This window comes from Monomorium pharaonis, chromosome 10 (assembly GCF_013373865.1).
Source record: "Monomorium pharaonis isolate MP-MQ-018 chromosome 10, ASM1337386v2, whole genome shotgun sequence".
NCBI classification, from domain to species: Eukaryota; Metazoa; Arthropoda; class Insecta; order Hymenoptera; family Formicidae; genus Monomorium; species Monomorium pharaonis.
The window spans coordinates 18,799,553-18,825,167 of NC_050476.1; the positions used below are offsets into that span (position 1 = coordinate 18,799,553).

A 25,615-nucleotide genomic window follows, 5' to 3' on the forward strand; every position below is an offset into this window, starting at 1 on the left:
CAACATTACATTAAGCGACAAGTGGGAAATACGTCGTCAGTTTTCTCGCGCTCGGCGGACCTACTTGTGGACCTTTAAAGAGAGAAAATTCTGTAAACGTAAAAAATTTGTTTAATGACAAGCGTCTACCAAGTCACAAAAGGTTAATTAAAACATCGGAAAGGAGGTAATTAGGTCTTTGTTAAATATTAATTGTATAGTAATTAATATTATTTTTTTTTTAATGTTACCTGCAAAAGTCGACGGATTTATTGAATCTTAATTTTACAGATAAATCATTTAGATATTAAAATTGTTTAATTGTTCTTAAAAATAATTTTTTTTTTATAAAGAATAATCTAAAATAAAGAATTCTTTAAATCAATTTTTGAAGAATATTTTGACGATACAATACCACAACTAAAGGTTATTAAAATTTAAGAACTGTAAAATTCTTGGGTTTTTTCCCATCAATAGAAATTTTGGTTCTAAATATCCGAATTTTGGATTCAAAACTAATTGCAAAGAACAAAACAACTAAAAATTTGAAATGGCCTATGTAAAAATAACTACATTTTGCTGCAATTTTTAGTAAATAACTTTTAAATGAATAAGCAAATTTAAATAAACTTTTGCACCAATATTTATTTGACTTTTATTAATATTTGAAAAAAAAGTGAATTAATTCGTAATGCTACTTTTTCATCAGAATTGCAAATAAGCTATCAAATATAATTTTGCATAAGAATCAAGACTAAACCCTAAATTAAGTAGCTTTTATATAAAATTATGTTTAAATTTTACAAAGATACTCAAACGTTATAAAGATACTAAAACGATTTATGAAATTTTAATATCTTTTGTAATGATTTGAAATGTAACACATCCTTAAAGCTTTCAAACATATCTGCATACTTTTTTTAAAACACAAACTATTCTACTTTCGTGAAAAATTAATCAATACTAATCATAATTTTCCGATGTGTACTGCATGTGCGTCGTCTTATTAAAAGAGCGGCGCACCTTTATTGACGTCGACGTATATTAATTGCGAGACGACACTTGATGAAGTAAACCAATTAGCAATGACCGATGGTGCTGCGTCAAGGCCATGGTTCGCTCTTGTTTCAAAGTATTGATCGACAGGACATTCCTATATCATTTAACACTTGCAATCTTATTCTTATTACTCTTAGAAAAAATTGATATAGTTATAATCCACTTTGGGGTCCACGGTTAAGTAATCAAATTATTTGGATTGCTCGTAACCCTAATTTTATGTTTATTTTTTTCAAATTAATCTTGTGCAATTAAAAGTTGCAATTATAGCCATTCTACATGTTTCAAAGATTTTTAAGTTATACTCGTCAACTCCCTCAATTAGTTCCGTCGATATTCAGTTACGCAAAGATATGGCACTAACCAAAATATTAAGTTGGCTTAATTGCAAAAAAATAGTCAACATTTTCCCCAAATAAAATCTTCGAAAGCGTTTAAAATTTTATTACAAAATAGGGTTAACTTATTTTTACCGAATTTTATACGTATAGACGGCAAAAAGTTTAAAAATATAAATAATATCACATAACATGATATGTTCAAAAACATTGTAGAATTTAGCGTTAAAAACTAATTTCTCTTTTGAAACGCATCACTAAAAAATCTTTGAGTGCTCAGGTCAATTTCTTCCTTGTTATTATTTTACAAATTGAAATCGGAAATAAAATATTTATTGCGCGGAGAGGTTTACGAAAGAACGGTTTTCATTTTGATAAAATATATAGACAGATTACGTTACAAACGGCTGATATCGAACTCACGAAATTCAATACGTGTACCAATGTTACATAATCTGACCGAAATGTCAAAGCGATCGAGTACCAATTTCTAGGAACAGTGGCAACTGCGAGATATTTTTACGTTATCTCAAATGGAGCCTTCTGTTTGCTGTGGTGCAAAATTATCTCACAGTATCTTTACATTTTAATTAATTACCACGGCGACATCACATACTTTATCGGTTTTCACGGATGATCCGTTGCGCTAATTGAGGAAAGTGGGACTCGCGTGAGTAAGGGTTCCATGATTATAGCAACGATAGACTTTTATTGCGACAACATTTGCTGACGCGCTACGTGACATTCTAGTTCCGTGTTATAGTTTCACACACGCTACAAAGAATCACTATCTTTGTAATCAAATTTAGCTGCGATACGTCCCTTGTACATTAAACACGTGGGATGGGTTAGGGTTAATTTAGCTCCGTAATTGTGGGGCAGTGTGTATACGCGGGTGACGCCTCGTTACCTTCAATCGTTGCACGTTTCAGAGATCGAAACTTGCAGGCCTGAGAAAAGATCCAATTACTTTTCCAACCATTAATCAATAAATACAAAGAACAGAAGTAACTTACAGAATTCATCACGTTTTCACGAAAAATTTTATTGTATAAACATAATTCTGTCGAGGACAAAAAAAAAACATTTTTTTTTCCCCCGCAATAATGTTTCCGGGAAATGCACTTCCTCTACTTCCAGAAAATATATTTTCCTTATGTATTCTCGGAAGACGTTGAAGACATTTACACGAGACGCGAATTATCGCGCTATTATGACGGGATGCATTTGCAGCGATAATTAGATTCGAAACATTTTCAGCGGTTATTACATACTCACGATAAATTGTTCTCGAAGTTGGGCAAAACTGCCATTAGCGTTTCTATCGATTAGAAACTCACGCCATTTCTCTATACGCACTTTGCCGTGAATGAAATAATAATAACAATGAGATATAACTTTATTTTACGCATTGTTCGTCGAATTGTACAATCGACCCATTCGATGGTGGAAACCGCGATAGAAATCCAACATTTACGAGGGACACGGAACGGTCGCTATTTCGCTGTAATTGTGTCAGCGTAAACTGTACGGCGGGGATGGAGCATCCCTTGATTCGATGTATCGATACACCACAAGAGCAATTGGAGCTCGACTCGCGCCATTGAAGATTAATTCCCGCGCGAGGCATTAGACAAGATAACTATGGCGCGAACCATTAAATCGTATGTAATCGTAGAGAATCGACGCAGGTATACAGGTAACTGAGCGGAAGCTAACACTCAAAACAGTGTCAATTAGCAGTTAACACGATCCCTCGTAGATATACGTCATCTGTTAATTAACGGCCCGACAAACGCCACCCGCCGGCTCGCAACGGGAAGGACTTCCTCTTATTCGCCACTTTGTCCGATGAAATTGTGTTGTAATCGATTTCCGCAGTACTTCGTATTCGTCTATCTAGCACGTTAACTAGCGACGGCGAATGCTGTCGAAACAAATTAATGATGATGGGTCACTCAAAGAGCCCTTATTCTATTTTATAGAGTTTCCGATAGAATTTTCTTACATATAAGTCGATTGATGCGGAAAAGATAGTTTTTCTGCTCGTTGGAATACGGATTGACCCGTTTTCCGTGTCAAATACAGAAATTATTCCAAACTTTTAAAAACTTAAAGTAAACGTCAAAAATGAGCAAGGAGTGCAAAAAAGGCACTACTCTCGTCTCTTTTCTTTTCATTTATTTTTTTTTACCTGTTTAATTGTTCTTTTATTTTATACTAGACACCACAGACGCGCGCTTCGCGCGCGCTACTTTGCTTTTTACTTTTTAAAAATAAATTATAACGATAATTGTATAGATATAATATCTATACAAATTTAATAGCTGTCAAAATTCTGTCGCAATGACGAAAGTAAGCGCAGCGAGAGAACCAATCAGCATCGCGGAAAAGCAACAACAATAAACTTCGAGAAATGCGAGCAATCGACTTTACATGCCTTTTTTTAGATATAGGATAGGATATAGGATATTAAACTCTTTCACAGATTTCAAGCAAAATGATAATATTTTCCTCTTTTTTACTTGCACGATTTCATTATTGACTCGATCATATAGTTTCTCTCTCTCTCTCTCTCTCTCGCTCGCTCTCTAAACGTTCCAAAGTTTGATTACGTATTCACTACTATTTACTTCATTTACTTAATTTATACAATTGCAGTTTGAACAAAATGAACTTTGTGTACAATTAAAAGTTGTTCCGTCATGTAATGTTAATGTTATAAATTGTATTAAATTTCTATTATTTATTGAACGTTCTTTCCACGTATTATACAATTTTTGTCTTTATAGTATATATTCTTCAATTTACTCTTTTATGATAACGTAAGTTTCAAAGTTCTACAATTTTGTTCAACAGAAGCAATACATAAGTTCTTTTTTATCCTTGGTGACTTACATCAAAAGTATTATGTTTATCACAGCTTTGATATTTTTTAGAACAAAATAAATTTTTAAAAACAAATTTTTTACCAATGCTGAGTGCAGAAAGGAAACAAGTTCAAAATTAGAAATTTCAACATTTGAAATTTATGTTTTTTACTTAAAACATAAGTTTTTTTTAAAAATCAACAAATATATTAAAAGTATTAGTGAATGTTATAGTTCATTTCCCGTAAGTAATTTTATTGACTTTTTTCACTACAACTGAAAATAAGTTTTTTGTCGATATCTAACTAATTATATTTCAACTGACAAATGAAAGTACAGTTCATATGAATTAAAAATTCTATTTAATCCTATTTGTATTATTTATATTTGCGTTATTTGGGTAATATAAGCAACTATTAAATTCTATATTATGTCTTTCTCCCTTTCTCTTTCTTACCCTGTGTATGTACCTGTGCGAGTGTAATCTCAAGTACAATAATACACAAAATTTGGAAATAAAATGCAAATTTGGATAATGAATTAAATATAAGTCCAATATTAAATACTTTTCATAATTTTTTAAAACTTATCTATTTTAAGATAACGAACCCATGAAGTTTATTTCAAGTATAATTGTAATGATGTTGATACAATATATTTAATATATTTTTCATAGATTTGTTACCTTAATAATATTTATCACTTACCGATGCGCAACAGTGGAGTTATTAGTAATTAACTACAATGATTCTGTAACATCAAAATATAATTTTTAAAGTAGCATTAAAAAAGAATTAATAATTTATTATTTTTACTTGTACATAATTTTTTAATTACTTTTCAGTTAAATATATCAAGTTTTATTGTTTGTAATAAGTTTGTAAAAGTAAATAATGTTTTAGATTAAAATTTTTATTTTTTAAATTGTTTTTAAATTATCTAAATAAAACTAATAAGTATGAAAAAATACTAATTTTACGCAAATAAACAATAAGGCTTACCGCAAAGTTGCTCCACCGACGCCTAATGCCCTCCTAGGCCTCCTCCTATTTTGATATTGTCAAATTTCTTCTTTTTCTTTTTCTTCGCAAGTTATTAAAAAATAATTTGCTATGTCATTCGGAGCAACTCTGTTTCGTATTCGTCGCGTTTTGAAAATAATGTTGTTACCGTTTTATTCAATAATTGATAAATTAATGTCGGTCTCCTTTGCTCAATTAATTTAGTGTATTTCCACCGCCAATGAAGGGAGAGGCTAATTAAATAATGCTCGACTGACGAAGACAAATTTTAATAGCACAACTAAAGTTAATGTAATTTCACGAGATTACAAGATACTCTCGCGAACTACATGCATTTCGGTCACGGTTCGAAAGCGGACTGATTGAAAAACATCTTTCCAAACTTTCATTCACGAAAATAAGAGAGATGATATCGAGCGATACGGCAACAGCCAATAAAGGCGAATACAAAGGATTTGCGTTCACAACAACCTGCATAAGAAGTAGGCAAATAATGTCCATTGTTGTACTGACGATGTCGGATTCTCTACTCAACTCTCTCAATAATAATTCTCGATTCTTCTGATAATATTTTTATTTTTAAACGGTCGAAACAATGCACAAGTGTAATTAAGATACTTATCTTTTGCACGATTAATTTTATCTGCCAAAAGTGATACCGTGACGTTGCATAACTCGTTCTTAAATTCATGTTCATGAATGTCTGTACATTTCTGAACAACAAATAATATGTAAAAGACAATTAAGTCAATAATTTATTGTTTAATATATGTGAAATTAAAAGCGGAACTCTTTTGCCCCTTTTACTCATACACACTGAAAGAAAAACGTTGAAGTATTGAGAGCCAAATATTTCTTGTAACGTTTTCTTCGATATTTATTTGTTATAAAAAAATTTATTTGTAAAAATGAAATATACATTTTGGTGAAATATTCTGTAAAATGTACTTCTGAAATATATTTCTGTAAAATATACCTTATTTAAAGAGATAACATCCGGTGTGCGTAAAAATAAATAATTTATTTGCTAGAAATAAAACATTTAATTCGTTCTATTTAAATAAACCATTTATTAGAGAAAAATAATTAAAATTTTTTTTATAAGAAATAGCGTATATTTTACTCCAAAAATTTTATTCCTAAGAAATGAACCAATTAATAAGAAAATGAGACGCATTTTCTAGAAATATATTTTTTGTTTTCACAAATAAATTTTTTTATGACAAATAAATATCGAAGGAGACGTTATAAGAAATATTTGGTTCTCAATACTTCGACATTTTTCTCTCAGTGCATTATCGGCTGACCAAGCACAGATGACGTGAAATACACGTAGCTACGTCTCTTTCGCGCGATCAACTCCAAGCGAGCGGCGCGGCGCGCGATATACCAAATCTTTTTGCAGCATCCTTGCTGCCAGCCATCCTCTCCGTGCAGCACGATGGTGCAAAAAGATTCGACACTGGCACCGCTAGGTACGCGTCCCTACATGTCGAATGTCCACACGAATAATCAATAATGCAACGAATAGGTAATCATTAACTAATCATTTTAGAATTTCAGGGATGGCGTTAGCTCTTAAGGGCAGAAAGTGGCAATTTTTGCACTTTTTTATTGGACAAATCTTTCTTGGTTATTTGTGGCATCGCATGATAAAAAATTTTATTCTAATTTAGGAACTTTTTTAAAAGATAAAGCAAGACAACTGCTTTCCAGATAGCTGTAATCAAATTTGAAGCAAACCTTGCTATAAAAGCTTTGGCATAACGTAATTTTAATATTTATGGTTAGCTAGGTATAAGTATTGAAAAGAATATTAAGTAAATGTGTATATTATACTTTTTATTTTTTACTTTTTAAAAATAAACTACAACGATAATTGTATAGATAACCATCTATACAAATTTGACAGCTGTCAAAATTCCATCGCAATTTTACAGTTACTCTCGCAACACAAAGTAAGCGCAGCGAGAGAACCAATCAGCATTGCGAAAAAGCGGCAACAATACAATAGTAACATCTTCTTTTTACAAAGTGGATGGAGTGGACATAAGTTTTTTTCAAAAATCAACGAATATGTTAAAAATATTAGTGAATGTTATATTTAATTTTCCGTAAGTAATTTTATTAACTTTTTTCACTATAACTGAAATTCAGTTTTTTTCCCCCCCAAAAATGTTTTAAATGTAACTCATGTTCTTTCTGTACTTATCGATTTATATAATGTATTAATTATTTTTTCTTATTAAGGAAAAATATTATTTTACATTAAAAGTTTTATTGTTTATTTGTATTACATACAAAAGAAAAAAAAGAGAAAGAAACAGAGTTAAAAGCAAAACTCAAGCTCTTATAGATTCAAGAGAGACAGTGTGTATTTTCTCTTTCTCTCTTTCTCTCTCTCTCATTCGTTCTTAAAAAAATTTAATTAACTGACATAGACAAAATACAAATAATACTTTATACAATAATAGTACTTAAATTAAACTGTTTAATTCTGCAAATTCTTTTTTCTATTCAATGAAACGTGTTCAGTATTTCTATTCATTGAATCATTTAACGATACTCCAATGCTCTTAAGTTAAATCCTCCAATGTGAAGGATCTCACGCGCGATTGACGGCTATCACTCGGATTATTAGATTCAATTATACTTGATCGCCATCGTAATATGAACAAACAAATATTACAGTCCAACCAAATAGACATTTTGTTGAAGGATAATATTCACTGTATTACAAATTCCATTTACAAATTAAAGTGTAGGAGTAACGCATACCATTTGGAAATATTACATATTGTATTAATTTCCACCCAACTAATTTAGTTGTATTTTTAATTACTTTATTTAAAAAAAATTATTATTATTATATACATATATTATCTTAGATATATCATACATTTATAATAGAAATTTTAAAATTCTGACATTAATCCAAGATATCAATAAATAAAGATAAGAATTTATTGATCAACATTTTTTATTCCACAGCTTTATACAATTACGCGTTCCAAACTCTTATCTCTCCGTATTTGTATGCGTTACATATATGGCAAACTGCCCTGTATCACGTTGAAATTTATTCAGAGAATGATAGTCATAGAGAATGATATACTTCTATCCTCTCCCAGCTCTATCCCAGAGGGATCTACCCAACGCGACCGACCGACCTACCAGGGAGCTTTCAGCGGCAAAGCGCACTTGAAAAGGCACGTTAGAGCTTTCGAAACCCTCGCACAAAGTTCCTTCACTGAATTACGACATTATGTCGAGATTTACTAAATAAATGATAATCGCATGCGGGGGAAATTAAAATCATTTTTCATCTCCCATTTCGTTCGCCAATTTCGTGTAATAACAAAATGATTGAACAACTTAGCCATTTTTCGAATAATATAACGTGTTGCCTATAAACGACGAAGGCCACGGCCAGAATTATCCTCGGGTAAGCTTATACTTCATCCAATAACTTGAAACTGACCTTTTTTATTCGATTCCACTTTCGCCCTTGCCATTTTCATTGGCAAAGCGAGCTTGAAACTAGAAGCAATTAATCTATCGGAGAGAAACTTTGTTTGTTTCTGAGTGCTCGGTCGGTCGAATAGTCTCTTAAATAGCTCCTCAGATGAAAGTGATTGTTATCACTTAGACTGAGATTGCTCTAGTTGCCAATTAAGTCGCAACTTTATGCCCCGAACTCGTCCTTTCGTTTCCCCGTCTCACTTCAACATCGACATTATTCAACTCGCAAAACATCGTGTTTATCTTTTGTCTTGGAAGTTTGTTTCCCCGTTGTAGTTTGCCATAAAAGATTTCCCTCGGTGCTTTTGCTAAGCTAGGCTGAATAATTGGTTTCGCAAATCTTTGTGGACAATAACAAGTGTTCTACACAAATTTTAACGAGACAGCAAAAGCAAACTGGCATGTGGATTTGTATGCATGACTATTCAAAGGTTTAAATAATGATAAAAATCATCCCTGAGTAAGCAAGAAACATTAAAGTAACATTTAAAAAATGTGTGTTTTAAACGTTTTAAAATAATATTTTATAAACATTACAAAAATTATTATTTGGTGCTCGAATTTTTTTGAAACACTTTAAAATATTTTGCATTTAATGTACGCACGTATTTGCAATTATTATAAAAATTGAATCAATATTTTTATAAAATCAATCAATCTAAGTGATATTATATGGTAACGTATTCGAGTACTTAATTGTATCCTACATTATTCGAAAGTCGGAATCATCTTTCGTCGATACTATGAGACACACACGTCTGATAAAATATGTTTGTCTTCGCGGCATAAAATAAATTCCACATGTACAGATTCAGGCAAGGATTTCCGAGTTCTGCAAATAACCCGAGACATGACGGCATAATTATGATTAAATTACAGTTGGGCGACCTCGCGGTTCTTAAAATAACCGGTGCTTAACGAGCTTGTCTCTCTCTGTGAGAGAGAAAGAGGGGAGCGAAGGCACCTGAAAAGGTGGTTTGTCATTAACAAATCTAGCGTCCCGTGGGCGTCGAGGTTGACGAAGACTTGAAAGTTTAAACTAGGCGTGTCTTGATCCCGAAATCAGATTACCCTCCGGTTGCGAGGCGAGGGTGGGAGCCGACGACGAGCGCGCATTATGTTTGCCTCTGCTTCACGCTGACAAGCGGAACGGCGTAATTACAGACAACACGCGTTAAGCGCGCCCTTAAGAAGGGGACGGCCTATAACTTAAAGCAAAAATACGATGTCGCATGCCGCGCAGTTATCATCTGCCGTTCGCCGTTCGCAAATTAAGATCGCAAAGTAATTCGCTCGATATTAGAGCCGCGCGAACTAATTAGTTTGACGAGAAAGTCTCGTTAAAAGTTACGTAGAAAAAGATCAAGGGGGATCATGATCGCGCGCACGCGTTAAAGTACTTGTTACGTAAGACAAATGCAATAAGTGACGAGCTTTCGGAAAATTTTTTTTTTGTATTATTCGCGGCTACTAAGACGCGCCGCTATCGAAAACACTAATCTTTCTCATCGAGGATTAATTGAAACTGTTGACGCACGGATCTCGTTAGCGTCGCAGATTATTAGATAATATTTTTCTTACATTCAGCCCTCCCACCGGGGGACGTCCCGGTATACGGCGGCAGCTTTCAGTCTCAAACGAAATTGAAATTTTGCGAGACCCTCGAGAAATCGAGTAAGCGTCGACAGAGCCGTACGCGGGTTTGCATTATATCGGACAAGGTTCATGATTTGACCATCCGCCGCAACGTCCCAATTGGCTGTCTCTACATTGCAGCATTGTTGTCGTCGCCGTGTGCCCCGTGTACGATTCGGTCCTTATTATCCTTACAGTCGGCGGATTTCACCGTGCAACGCCGATTATACGCGATCGATTTTCGGGGGCTTTATTTGCGAGCGAATCTCGTATCCCGCAAACGTACGCTATACAGGCATACTCCGCCGTCGAAACGTCGTAAATATTTCGCAGGCATCCGGTGTATTCGCCAGATACCTGGAAAATACGATACGAAAGTGATTTTCGAAGATTGGAAATATCTGATGTGCATTCTTTGGAGAAGAAAAGATGTCGAAACTGTTGGTCTTGAAGTTTATATAACTGTCAAATGTATTTCATAGTTATAAAACAATGAAAGATGAGAGAGAGAGAGAGAGAGAGAGAATACATATTTTTAAATAAAAGTTCTTCGATTTAATATCAATTTGTGTTCTTAATAAAAATTTTAGAGAAAAGCAACCATGCACACGCTCTTTCATTAATTACTCATATTTTTTGCACAACTTTTACTGGAAATATTAAAAGATAAATAGTTATACTAAATGTAATCATATATTTATTTCTCAGATTTTACAATTTTACTTTTCAAACTTTTTATATATTTATTACACACAAAGAATTTTCTTTAAAATTTACTCTGAAAATCATGGCAGTCATAGAACGACATTGTATTTCGAAGAATTTAATGATTTCCTCTGATTCATTAATATCTACTACACACATCTTATATTTTAACACAATAAAATATAAACATTTTTTATTATTTGTACTAAACTGTATAGAAAAAGTTTAATGATTTTTAAATTTTGAACTGTTCCTGATTCTTTATTATTTTAAATAAAAAATGCCAAGTATCGATAAACATATAATAATTTTCATGAATTTCAATTTATTATGCGGCATTTATTATGATACATTTGCGGCGCACTGTTTATATCATAAATAGACAATATATAATACTATTATTAATAAAAGAAATTGGATAACATATAGAATAAAAACTCAAAGAAAATTCAGAAATCTTAAGTTTAAATTTTACTGGATAAACATGTTTTTCCAAAGGTACGTATATAACACCAAATACATAAAAATATAAAAACAAATTTTGTATATAATTATATATATTAATGCATAAGAAAATTCTGTCTTATGAAAGTGTTGCTTTAGAATATTTTACAATGCTGCATGATAATTTTTATTAAACAGTTTAATAAAATGTTTTTTATATATTTTGAAAATTTCTATCGCTTTACTCATAACATTTGACAGATTGTTAAATTATCTCAAGCTTTACATGACATGTATCACTGCACATATAATAGTAAAATTTGTAGCGAATTTTGATGCGGTAAAATAAAATGAAAAATTCTTTCGTGTATAACATGAAAAAAAAAGAAGCGATAGCTACATTGATATAACTTGACGTTTTGGCTCTGCAATACCATCTTAAAGTTATCGAAACTTAAAAGCTGTAAACTTCAAAGGTTAATTCTATTTTTCTCGAATCAACGATAAATTTTGATCGAAAATATCCGAATTTTGGTTCTGAAACCAGTTTCAAAGGAAAAGGCAATAAAATGTGACACCTATAAAACTTAACGAAATTTCCTCAAGTATAAAGAGAGAAAGAAATCCGTGCAAAGAAAACCGTCGATTTTATTTTGTTGCGCTCAAAGTAAACAGGACGTATATATGAAAACGAAAAATTCTTGAATACCAAAATCAATGCTAAAGGCATTTCAAATATATCTCGAAATACGCAAGTTATAATAAAACAGCACCTTAGAAAATATAGAAGATTCCTACGCCGAGCTCCTACGCCCCTTCGAGGAAAGTATGTAATATTTTTTTTTCTTCAGGCATATGTAGAATGCAGGGTATATCACCGAGAGAAAAATATTTCGAGCCACAGTTAAGAGGCATTCAATTGTACGCATATTTCTTGCAGAACATCTTTTTTAACAACACAGATAGAAATAACAATTTTAACTGCATGATAAATTACGTAAGCCGGTTATAATAATGATGTCAAAAAATACTATTAATTTCTTTATTATTTCTCTCTACATTTTTGAGACCATCAATTAAATCAATCACTTGAAAAATTTCGGTCATTTAAGTCAAAATATTTAAAAACTAAAAAATTTTTCTAGTTTTTACAATTGTAATACTAAAATAATTTAATTAAAATACATAAAATGTGCTTTATTATCTTACATATTAAACAAGAAGATATATTAATAATCATACTTTTAATTTAATTAAAATACATAAAATGTGCTTTATTATCTTACGTATTAAACAAGAAGATATATTAATAATCATACTTTTAAAACTTATTCTAAAAAATAAAGCTAATTACAAAAATGTTAATTAAAATACTAATTACGCTAATTATAATTAATAACAGTATGACACTGTTTTATAGTCTTGGTAGTGTTGGTTTTGTAATTTTGATGCTTGACTAATGTAATTTTTTCAAGGAAATTGTGTGTCTAACTACCTTAATATCTCAATTTAAACAAAATATAACTTACGATATTTTTTAAATGACTAATTCGACCATTGTTTAGTTGAAAATAAAGATTACAAAAATGTCAAAGTAAAGATTATTTAATAATGCTACATGATATTATAATATACGTTAAAAGTAATGAACGTTTTTATCTACAAATCTCCTGTGGCACACACATCTCTTCTCCGCATATTTATATTAAATCATTTAGAGACAGAATTCCATTAAAAATCTATTAAAGCGTATTTCAAAATATGTCCATGAGCGCAGCAACAACAGTATCGATTCTGAACTTTCTGTTTGCATGTCACATTTGAAAAAGCAGCGTTTGAATAACGAACGGCAGGCAGGGAGAGAAACAACTTGTTGGACACTCGGTAAAGCTCGGCCGCTGTACCGCGGATTATTTTGCGGGAACAGCGCGCTCCGATCGATCGATTGATCGATCGATCGGAGCGCGCGATGAGCAGCACGGCGGCACGAACAAAGCGTAAAATCGCAAATAAATATCCACTCATCCAGCGGATTTGCTGCGAGTGGATTCGCGAAGCCGCGAACCGGCCACACTTCTGGGCTTTCGCCGCGTGACACGATCGGGAAATGGGCCACCGAGTAATGTGTGCCGAAGGTAGGTTGAAATCCCGCGGGTCTCCTTAACTCGGGATCTTTTCTAATATTGTAATACCATTGTGGAAGATACTCCTTTTTCCCCTCCCGGGTACTCTTCGACCAAATTGGTAATTGGTCCACAAAAAATTACACAGGGCCGTAAAAATAGTTGTTGGAAATTAACTGGAACTGCATGGAAAAAAGGATGGTGATAATAATCCAACTTTAGTGAAATAACTTTAATTAAGTTTTGGATTGATATAATTCAATATTTGATAATATTTGATTATGTTGTATTTATAGTAAACAATAATAGATAATTGATTATTAAACGGTTACTAACTGATTACAAATTAGTTAATTGAATATATTCATTCAAACTTTACCTCAACCTTAGTGGCTATTATTTAGGCTGGATTATTATTATCAAACTTTTTTAAATATAGAGTTTTAATATAGAGATGCGTTTCTGATAGATTTTTATTAAATACGAATTTGTAAATTGTTTTGCTCTATCACACGTCTAATTTTTTAAATAATTATCGTGTTATACGTTTAATAATGTCTAAAAGATTCAATATTTTGATTTTAAATTATAATAATTAAGCTTTAATATAAAAATCTTTAGCACATTAGGTTTACTGTAGCTATGAATTATACAAATAGTCAAAGACACGTTTTTTTAAAACTTTCAACCTAAATGATCCCAAACAAAAAAGCAGGACGTAATACACGTTTGGATAAAATTTATGTTAATCCTTTATGGTTATAAAGAGGACTATGCCGGCACTTTTACCGTTCTGCCTAATATGAGTATGTTTTATTCACAAGCTCAATAATGCGATGTCAGAAACAAAAGATGGAAAGACAAATGATGCATATTTGTCACCGAAAGAAAGATTATTACAATGATATTCCGGAATTAGTTTCCACCAATAGGATACCCATGCCTAACCGCAAAAGATTGAATTTAACATATTCTAATTTTGTATTTAACACAAGATAAATATATTAAAAAACAACAAAAATATTATGTCAGAATTAATACAGAAAATACAATACATTGATATAACTGGGAAAAAAAATTGTAGAAACATTTGTTCAGTAAAATTAGCATTTATAATATGTTGACATGTACATTTTATTTATTTATCTTAGAATTAATGTTTCAAAATTACATTATTTTAGTTTTATTTGTTTATTTATTATTTTGTATTATTTTGACATTAAGAGAAATGTTAAATATTAATTTAATGTAAAATATTTAAATAACATAATTACATTATATTAAATTAAACACTCAAGTGTGTTAAAAATTCAACACAAGAATTTTAACAAGACGTACAACATTTTTACCTACAGATTTGGATTTAGCACGGCAAAATCTACAAGGAAAATTCACTCTAGTACCAATTAAGTTCCGAAAATTCTTTTTGTAGTCCTGCGTAATTAACGTAGGAACGTGCTCGTTCGCGCCACGAATTTTGAGAGAGAAAACTCGAAACGAGGAAAAATCCACTTAACGAAAGATATCATGCAGAATGTAACCTTATGCAAATTGTGCGAAAGGGCAAGTAAAGTGCTCGGTAATCAAAGAAACTTTGGTGATAGAGGGAGAAAATCAAGTTAGCGTCTCTCTCTCTCTCTCTCTCTCTCTCTCTCTCTCTCTCTCTCTCTCTCTCTCTCTCTCTCTCTCTCTCTCTGTTTCTTCCTCTCTAGCTTAGGATTCGTATGTTAGCGAGTCCGCAATTAAACTGCTGATCTTGGGAACTGACTAATGCAAATTTAAGAACTCTGTAGCGGCTTCTCGCTCCACCCGTAATTCCACCATTTAGCTGCTGCGCGCAACGTCAGAGCGACCGCACGTGTGTAAGTTACGGTGGCTCGTGAGTAAAATATCACCGGGGTCGTGTCGTGTCTTTTAAGCGGGATTGACTTAAGCCTCATTAGAGCCTCGAAATCTTGTTTCGCGTCGCGTTGTTGTGCAAACGTTGTTACGTGTCAATATACCCCGCGCGCAAAAATAGGGAGAGGGGGGGGATTACTGATGCACATATCGCGACGAGAATATGAAAGGATCGCTTCACGCTCTGTGTCGCACGTAACAAATAAAAGCGACGCTATTCTTCGTCTCTCGTATGTATTATAGAATATTCAGTCCGCCGAGTTGACGTGAAGCTAACAACCCCTCATGACAAGAATATAGGGTACTTGTGACGATAAATCCGGGCAGATTTTTATTTCGCTTCGTATATAATGCATACACGCTTCCCCGCCCGTTAACATCCGAGATTCCCCGTATCTCTTATCATTTATTAATAATGAGTCCTTGAACGGCACGGAGAATATCTTTCTCGAGCGAGCGATTGTGTTGTATATTCGACGAAAGTCTCCGTTTTAAAAACTCCAATTTTGTTTTTACATAGAAAAATGATAATGGAATCTTTATTTCCACAAATTACTGCGGACTCTTCACCCGAATTTCTTTCTTATTTGTCGCCGTGAAATTTTAATATGAACCATCACAATTGTAACTTTTATTCTCAACGTTTCGAACGAATTCCGATATGAATAATGCCTCCTTATTACTCATATATGCTGACGCAGCACTATTAGCCATATATTGCGTCCGAACCAGCGAACCGTGAAAGCGGACTGTTGTACAATGGAATACGTTCTTCTCATTTTCTGATAAGCCGAACTTCACTGCTAATGAATACATCTATGTTACTATTACGTTATCTAGACACATTCCTTCTCTTTCTCTCTTTTTGCTCTCAAACATCTTATTTTATTTTGTGTTACTTTTGAAAAACACACTCTCTCTAATTATCTCTATTACATTTCTTTTATTTTTTAAAATATTTTGTACCGGTAATTATAAAAGTTGTCTGAGCCAAAACTTAAAAAAAATTTAATGTGTCCCACATTTAAATGAAGATTAAATGCAACACAAAATATGAGATAAGTTTCTTTCTTTCTTTTTTTTAGATTTCTTGCTTAGATCACTTTTTCATAATTACCGCCATATTTATGAAGTACTTTCCGCGATAATGTCCGTGATAAGGATTCATTACTGGGGATGAAATTAACGCTTAGCACGTGTGTTTGAAAACTAAAAGGGTTATATCCAACTGTGTCTTCGTGTCTTTGTTGTCAAAGGGAGAGAACTTTATCGTAGGAGCAATCGATATTTTCACGCAAATTAAATGAAGTGCAAAGCGCGGACGAAACTTAACAATGCGAAATAGGGCACAAGGAATACGGGATGCAATTAAGATGTGCTGAGGATATACTTAATCTACTACCTGACCTTTAAATCTGAATTTCTACTCCGGAAGAGCTTTTGAATTGCAATTCGGAGTTAATGTGAGAAATATTATTGAAGTTGATATCCTCTTTATGTTCATTTAAATGCATAAGTATTTTCAATGTGCTAAAAGTGCACGAGATCTTCCAGACATTTCGTATATGTCTGTCTCTCTCTCTCTCTCTCTCTCTCTCTCTCTCTCTCTCTCTCTCTCTCTCTCTCTCTCTCTCTCTCTCTCTCTCTCTCTCTCTCTCTCTCTCTCTCTCTCTCTCTCTCTCTCTCTCTCTCTCTCTCTCTCTCTCTCTCTCTCTCTCTCTCTCTCTCTCTCTCTCTCTCTCTCTCTTTCGCTCGCTCGCTCGCTCGCTCTCTCTCTCAGCAACTAGCAACATTTAATTAAATGCAAATGCTGCATTCGCTTACGCGACTTCTTTCACTTGTCTATATTTGCTTCGGGAAATTATTCTGTGATAAATTCATAATTATGACATTTGCAGAGAGCGGCATCCGAGAACTCGCTACACGTTAAACAGTCTCTCGTAAAAAAAAAAAAAAATTTACATCGCTTCCGTCAAAGAGCTTGATGTTATGATTGAAGAGAGCGCACTTGAATGCTCGCAGTAATGAAATAAGAAATAAGAAAGTTCAACATTTTTGTATGCTTCCATATAATTAACTTTCTAAGCGCCAACCTGGCGGCCAGGCTTTCTCCTTAATTGTTTGACCATCGACGCTGTTGGCTTTATCATTATTCTGCGTTCGCAAATTACGCCTATATTAATCTAATCGAACACGTGCACCATTGTTCGACATCACGGGATATTTTCATTGCTGGGAGTTCACGCGGAACGCCACTCGAATGCCTCGCGGCACTCGAACACCTCTCGAGACTCTCGAAATCGCGGTGCAACGCGATCAGATCTATTTCAATGGCACTCGTGCATTATGTCGCGTTGAAAGGCGCATTATAGTCGATTAAAAGTGAAAAACGCACGCAGTCCATTTATCTGAATTTCTGACAGCTGACGCAACTTTCAAATTTAATTACAGTTACGTTGTACATGTTACGTATGTCATATCCCATACAGCACAAAGACGTCTAAAAGACGACTAAAAGATTTTCGTCAGAGACATCTTTTGGGTAAAACTTATAGTCGACGAAAAGATGATTAAAAGACGGTTTATGTCCCACAAAAAGTCATCTTATAGCCGATAACTAAAAGACGTCTGATATTAGACATCTTTGAGGTCTCCGACAGATTAACGCGATTTTATGACGCACGACGCGCAATATCCAATGAGAGCTGCTTTTTTGAAAAAGCAAAGCTCTCATTAAATATCGTGCATCGCAAAATCGCGCTGGTCTGCCGGAACCATTAGTTGTCTTAGCAATAATGAAAATACGGCCATTTGAAGTGGCGTGACATCTCACTTTTTATAAGAATGGATTTTTCGCTCGATAAGTGAACTCTTCATTCGACTGGAGTGAACTTTTTTTGTAGAGAATCGTCCACTTTTGTTTTGCCAAAAAGACGTCTTTTTTAAGTCTTTTTGACAATACTATAAAAGATGTCTTATAGTCATCTTTTAGTCTTTCCTAAAAGATAACTTAAAAAAGACGACTTTTTGTTGTCTTTTAGTATTTTGTGCTGCCTGAGATACTTTGAATTAGATAATTAAAAACTGAATAAAACTCATTTTATATATTTTACTTTATATATTTTTCTTTTTAATACTATTTATAAGGAATATTAAAATAAACTAAATAAAAATAAAATCCTTATTTTCATTACTCAAAAGTAGAATACATTATCCATATAAAATATGAATAAAATATTTATAAATGAACGAAACATGTTTAACTCTATTGGGCTTTTAATTATTACATGCTCATAAATATAATAAGACTCAAGTAAAAAATAAATTAAAAGTAACAAAAAAAAACTAAATGTTATCTTCTAAAGCAGTATTAAAATGATTAATAAAAAAATCTCAATTATCTTTAATTTAGTTTTAATTGAACTTTTAATTTTTAAAAACTTTTAAGTATTTGGATAAAATATAATGACCCTCATACGTGGGACAATAAAATTAAACAAAAAATACAAAAACTAAACGCTTGTATTTTTGTATATTTCATCCTCTTTACCATCCCTCTATTCTTATGTATATAATGAAATAGTAGACCCTCACCAAACCTTTCACACTCCCTACAGAGAGAAAAATTTTACGTAGAATATAATATATCGCTACTCACAACGTTGACAAATTAATTCAACTCACTATGGTTTCGTTAATATTGAATAAAAAATTACATAGCAATGTGCATAGTAATGTAACATAAAGGTACGTAACAGAGTGATTGCGAGCAAATTACCTTTGCTCTTTTTTTACTAATGCGACGTAAATCCTCGGGCAACGTAAATACCAGAGTTGTCCTATACCGTAACGCATACGAGGCTTTCACCAAAATTTATGTTGCGTTTACTGTATAGCGGCAGCAATCAAATAAATTTAATTAGATTTAATGAGATTTGAGCTTCGTGCATGAGCTCCGTGATTTATTACTCGAGTTAACATTCTCAGCCCGCCGATAAATTTCATCCTGTCGTGCTTGACAAATTCGATGTAATGCTTAACAATGTATCGTGAAAATAACCACCCGGGGGGGGGGGAGGGGTGGGAGAGAGAGCAATATGTAATCGATAATGCAAAACCGGCGCTACAAGGCATATCCTTGATATTTAAATTTCAGAACCCGTGTTCGTGACATGGAATGAGTCCACAATCCGTTGTTCGCGACTGTTGCTCACGAATACGTTTATTATCGTTCAATTTTAATCAAGCATTGATTAATATAGCATAACTCTGCTGATAGCCTTGCGTTAATATATGTAAAGTTAGTATGCATTTATGCATACAAATAGTCGAAGACGCAAAATGCCAACAATGTCATGTAATCCGTATTGCCAATAGATTCGCGAACGCAGCTGCAAACGCGGTCGCGTATTACTATGGTGAACTATTTACATTTAACTTTGTTGTTCTAAAGTTTGCGTTTGTGCTTTCCCCATCCACATTGTCATATCAACTACAACTTTATCGCTAATTAAACACGAGTTTTGTAAATAAATTTACTCTTTAGCCAACGTTATATATTTTTATTTTCCACGCGTAAATATAAAAATGTGACGGTAAATTCGAGATCTATGAAATTTAGTTATATTTGAAAATGGAAAATAGAAATGTTTGTAATATTAATCACTAAAATATATACTACCAAAAAAAAATTAAAGTAAAAGAAGATATATCTATAGATTTTTTATTTACAAAATTTATGAGTAAAATAAGCAAAATTTCTTCTTAATGATAATTTTTTAAAGACACTGTGCTCCCTCTAAAATGTTAATATTAAATTAGAATATAATAATACATGATTATATTCTAATTTAATATAAATAATGTTTTTTTTTAATTTAACTTTTAATTTAACTTTAATTACAATAGTAAAAGGTTTAATTAATTTAATTTTAAAGTAACTTTTAACTTAGTTTTTTTATTTTTAACATAATATTACAATTTTTAACATGAAATTAATTTTGTAACCATTCAAATTTAATTTAATTTTTTAAAATATTAACTATTAATTATTTATTAATCCAATTCTATGAAAAAAATTGCCTTTCTTCGTTGACGTATCTGTGGCGTGCGAGTTGTTTTATTTTCTTAATTTACTTGCTTTAACCAACACACTTGCACGAATGATACCTTAGTCTATTACAAAGACTAAATTGATACGTCAGCAGGTATTACTATCTTGTAATGGATCCTCTTCGATATCCTTGACAACTCGTTCGCCGAACAAGTTGCGAAATTCCGTGGCTGTTGTCTTCGGTTTCCGATCGATCGCTAATGATTATCGTATCTGGATAATAAACCCGGAGGGCGTAATATTACAAAAGAAGAAGAGGTGTTGGTTGTCTGACCTACTAATACACGACTAATTAAAAGACAAACAAGGGCGTGCCGGGCCATTCTATATATCGTCGTTGCGTGATTTCGTTGATTAGCTCTCATTCGATACGTTCATCAACTTAAACGGCCATTACTTTCGTAATGAACTTTCGTATAACTTACGAAAAGAACAATTTTGCTGGAATACAGATCTGAAAATAATTATATTGAACCATTAAAAACATTATATTGGACACTTAAGCTGGTTATTAGGGCATTAAAACTTTTCATAGCAATATTATACTTAAGTCTGATATAATTATTTAATCCAACATAAAATTATTCTCTGATCTGTATTTAGCTAAATTTTTAGATACTGCAATTATATTTCTATTTTCGTATAAAGTACCTAGTAAAATAAAAATAGAGATAATAAATAAGAGATTATAAATATATAGTGGCAATATTTTTTAAACTATTGATATTATTTAATATTGATATTGCTAGCAAAAGTATTACTGCTATTGTGTATTTACATTTACATTAATTTTTGTAAATAAAAATACACTTTGATATTTTTCCTTAAAAGATTGCTTTTGTACAATGTATTAATTTATCAGTCTAATTAGTATTGCGTATCAGCGGTTTCGTGTAAAATTTCTTTATCAAAATATTGTTAAAGCTCACGGTTTCAAACATTAAACTCTATAGGAACAACCGATCTCAGTTTATCGTGCGAAAGATTGAAGCCACGTCAAAGTGTTCCTTTACACGTAACAAAGGCATTGCGCGTGTTTCCCATTCTCATTTATAAACTTATTAATCACGTTAATCAATAATTTAATAAATATAATATTCTATTTCACGTAGTATTAATAGTAAAAAAAATTATTGAAGTGATTAAAAATATTGCTTCGCGATGTCGCGAATTAATGGCAATAGTAACGAACAAATGTCAACAAATAAATATCATAAAAGAAAACAGCATCTTTCTTTCTTCTTTTTGTGATACTGGACAATATGATGATTAATTAATAATACGTGATGTATTTCAGAACGAACTGTTCTGAGGGTCACTGCAGAGGAAGCACGCAGCTCCAAGAAGACAAGTCACTCGACGGACAATAATCTAAGAAACCGCCATGGAAACGCACGTAAGTTAAGCAACGATTGCATACATTCATAATATTCATACTTTGCGGAATAATTTTGGCTTTATTAATTTTGTCATCGTCCGCAGTAATGTCTATTTTTTTCGAATCAAGGACAAGAAAAAATATTAAATTACTTTATTGTCACTTTATTATGTGATTTAATTTCGAACGCATCATGGTTTATATATAGAATTGTACTTAAGAAAGTGAACGAAGAATATAAAATATTACATAAAGTATTAAATATAAATATTACATATAAGTTTTTTAATTTTATATATGCTTTATGTATTCATCTCATCTATATATATGATAGTAATAAAAGAAATATTATATATAATGCTAATGATACCTTAATTATATAGAAAAGTAATATTACTTTTGATTATATTAATGAAATATTTAATTGAACTTATTGCTTGTGCGATTTTACCTAACATTTAGTAACTGCTACTAAACTCTTTTTTAATATATAAAGGTCACAAACTTTTTATTTGTTGTCAGTACGAAAGCTTGCGATTTACATGACATCTGCAACTCTGGAACATTTATTGAATGTTTCTGCCGATAACATTAAATCTTCACAGAGAGATAATCCGCTAAATATACGTTAGAGGCTTTATCGCAAGCTATCAAACAGCCGACGTTTTCCTTGAAGTGTGCAGTAGAAAATGCCAGAAGGGTCAGACGGACCGTTTTATTTGTAGACGAGCTCTTAGGACGGCATTTCGCGTGAGGAACAACTATTAATTTCGTTTTCTGAAATCCCCTTTGCTGCAGGAATTCAAGGAACTTACAACTTGCATTATTGAGACGTAAAAACTTAAAAGAAGTGCAGGAGCTTTGCCTGATCATAATACCTTTATCTTCCACTTCGTTTCTTCGTAAGTTTGTGCTCCCCCCCAAAATAATGCGCATAATTTTGCATTGTATAATATTTTTATATTTTAACCTCGTTTGATTTATTTTAGTCTCGTTTGATTTATTTATTCCAATACATGTCTAATAAATTTCCATTCAGGCTTTTATTCGTAAGTTATTCAAATTTTGAATTTACATTTTTCACATTTAGAATTTATTTGGAAACTGATTTACTTTTGCAATTTTATTGTAGCAAATTTACAAAAGCTTATTAATAAATAAAAATATTTTATTTTTTATCTAAATTAATAAAAAACGGATATACTTTTTTAATATTAAAAATTCTTAAGAGAATCCTCGAAAAATTATCTTGTTTGTTTGAAATAAATTATATTGCCTACAAAATTTCAAAGAAAGGAAAATTACCGAAAATTTATTTAACTTTAAAGCTCTCTATAACACTATTTGAATAAAGTGCAAGTTTGCTTTGCTTGCAACATTGTTTACTGGAGACCAATGAAATTGATTAATTATCGAGATTACAGCAGCAATTATCCGTTTCGTGAATAAAACGATATTATGTGAGTTATCATAAAAATTACATGCGAAGAAAACTTGGAGTGGTTTGTTGGCTGTAACAAGCATGCCATGTTCGACCTCATTGCACTCTTGTTGCAACTCATTCCGTTCGGTTCTTCCGTTTAGTTGAAAGTGCATTTTAGCGCAGTGCGTCATCTCATTTACTATGGAAATATTATTAAAATTATATTAAATTTAATATATTGATCCAACGATACCAAATTACTGTATAATTACTTGTCAAAATAATTTTAGATTAACATCTATAAATATATTTAAATATAATTTATTATACATTTAAAACAGAAAAAAATTACTATATTACCATAAGGTTTAATATAAAAATCAATAAAATATCTAATCTTAATAAGGCCCGAGTTAATTTATGAGTCGATTTTGGGGGATATATATATATATATATATATATATATATATATATATATATTAAAATAAATTAGGAGAATAAAATTTTTATTTTATTTATTCACAAAATAAAATTAATCTTTCATATAGCATAATTGTAAATAAACAAACAAGTCTTTTTAATTCTAACTGTTGAGATTATAATTACTAAGCTTGTAAATATAATAAGATTTATCCAAATCAAAAATAAATTAAAACTAAGAAACTAAATTATTTTCTACATAAACTTTAAAATAATTATTATTTACAAAAATGCTTAACAATTTATTCTGCTTTTAAACATCACAATTATCTTTTTTTATTTGATCTTTGATTTTGCTTTTAAAAATCTAAAATTGCAAAGCTAAAAATTTTTAAAGATTAAAATATTAATCTCTAGAAGATTAAATTAAAGATAGTTGTGATGCTTTTTGAAGTTAATAGTATTAAAAATCGTTATTTTTTTATGTAAATCTCACACAACAGTAGCCACAAAAATGACTTTGTCTTAAGTTGACAATATAAATTAATGATTATTTGATAAGCGTTTCTTAAAAAAATATACTTATTCCAAAAAATTGACATATAAATTTGTTTTTCTTCTATAACTTTTTCGAAAATTAAATAATATTATAATGTATTATAATAAATTATAAAATAATATGTATGTTTAATACACTTTGCACGGAATTTTTATAAACACGGCTCACGTAAAAAAACGTCACTTTGTCATAAAATTTTTGTTAACTAAACAGACACGTTATTGTTGGTTTCAATTCCTCGGGTCTTCTTTATTTTCCTGTAACACTTTTAAACACATATATTCTAGGCGTTTCCAAGCTCGTTTTCCAGTGATACAATAAATGCACAAAATAAGTCTATTTACCAAATTTATTCAGATAGGTTAAATCATATTTATTTTTCCTTCTACAGTTTAGAAAATTAATAATAAATCTATTTAAAAAATTCTGCTTTCCAACTCTTATATTTTACTTAAAGGAAAGAAAAAAATGTTGAAAAATTGTGTTTCAGAAGCTCATTTTGACACACAAACGTCTTCTGTAGGAGTTCGCTAAGTAGTATAAGTTTTCTAAGGAGAGTCAAATAAACGAAAAAATATGCACGACACCGATGAATCGCGATGCTGCGCTTCGCATCGGTACTATCGGTATTAAATTCATTATTGTAGCATTTATGAGCTTTCATGTATACACATATATACTTTGGTGAGTTACGTTTGGAGTCTATTCAGTGTTGCACGTGCATAAGTAATGAATGTAACAGTCCCTAACCTTGCAAACGCTTATGGAAGCTTACGCGAGAGCTTTACGCGGAATCGTAAAATACTATCGTTTATACTAGAGCGATAACGGTGAAACGTGGACATTCCATATTTTTTCACATGGAAATGCGTTTCCATTCGCCACAGGCATACTTTTAAGTGCTCTTTGCTGTGTCTCTGTAAAACTTGCCGCTTTTCAGCGAGGTCAAAGCGTAATTTCGTTTCAAGGATTCGTCGATTTTTGCATCATCGGGATTTTCTTTGACACTTTCCCCTATGCAATGGGGAAAACTTCTTCGGTCTCGGAGAATCGTGCGCTGATTTCGTATCAGTCGAATTGCGACCTTCGTTCAGTATAGAATTTTAAGATATTTCTCGCCAGTATT

The 25,615-nt window shown here is 31.8% G+C and overlaps 1 protein-coding gene across 4 annotated transcripts in view; it reads left to right on the forward strand.

The window, feature by feature from the left end:
* The window catches only part of LOC105836001 (secretin receptor), a 73,094-nt gene that overhangs the window by 18,275 nt on the left and 29,204 nt on the right, over positions 1–25,615 (forward strand). For all 4 annotated transcript variants that reach the window (XM_012679739.3, XM_036292515.1, XM_012679741.3 and 1 more), the window contains exon 2: positions 22,007–22,105. In XM_012679739.3, the coding sequence (XP_012535193.2) occupies positions 22,094–22,105 (12 nt within the window). In that variant the 5' untranslated portion in view covers positions 22,007–22,093. The remainder of the gene's footprint in view (positions 1–22,006; positions 22,106–25,615) is intronic.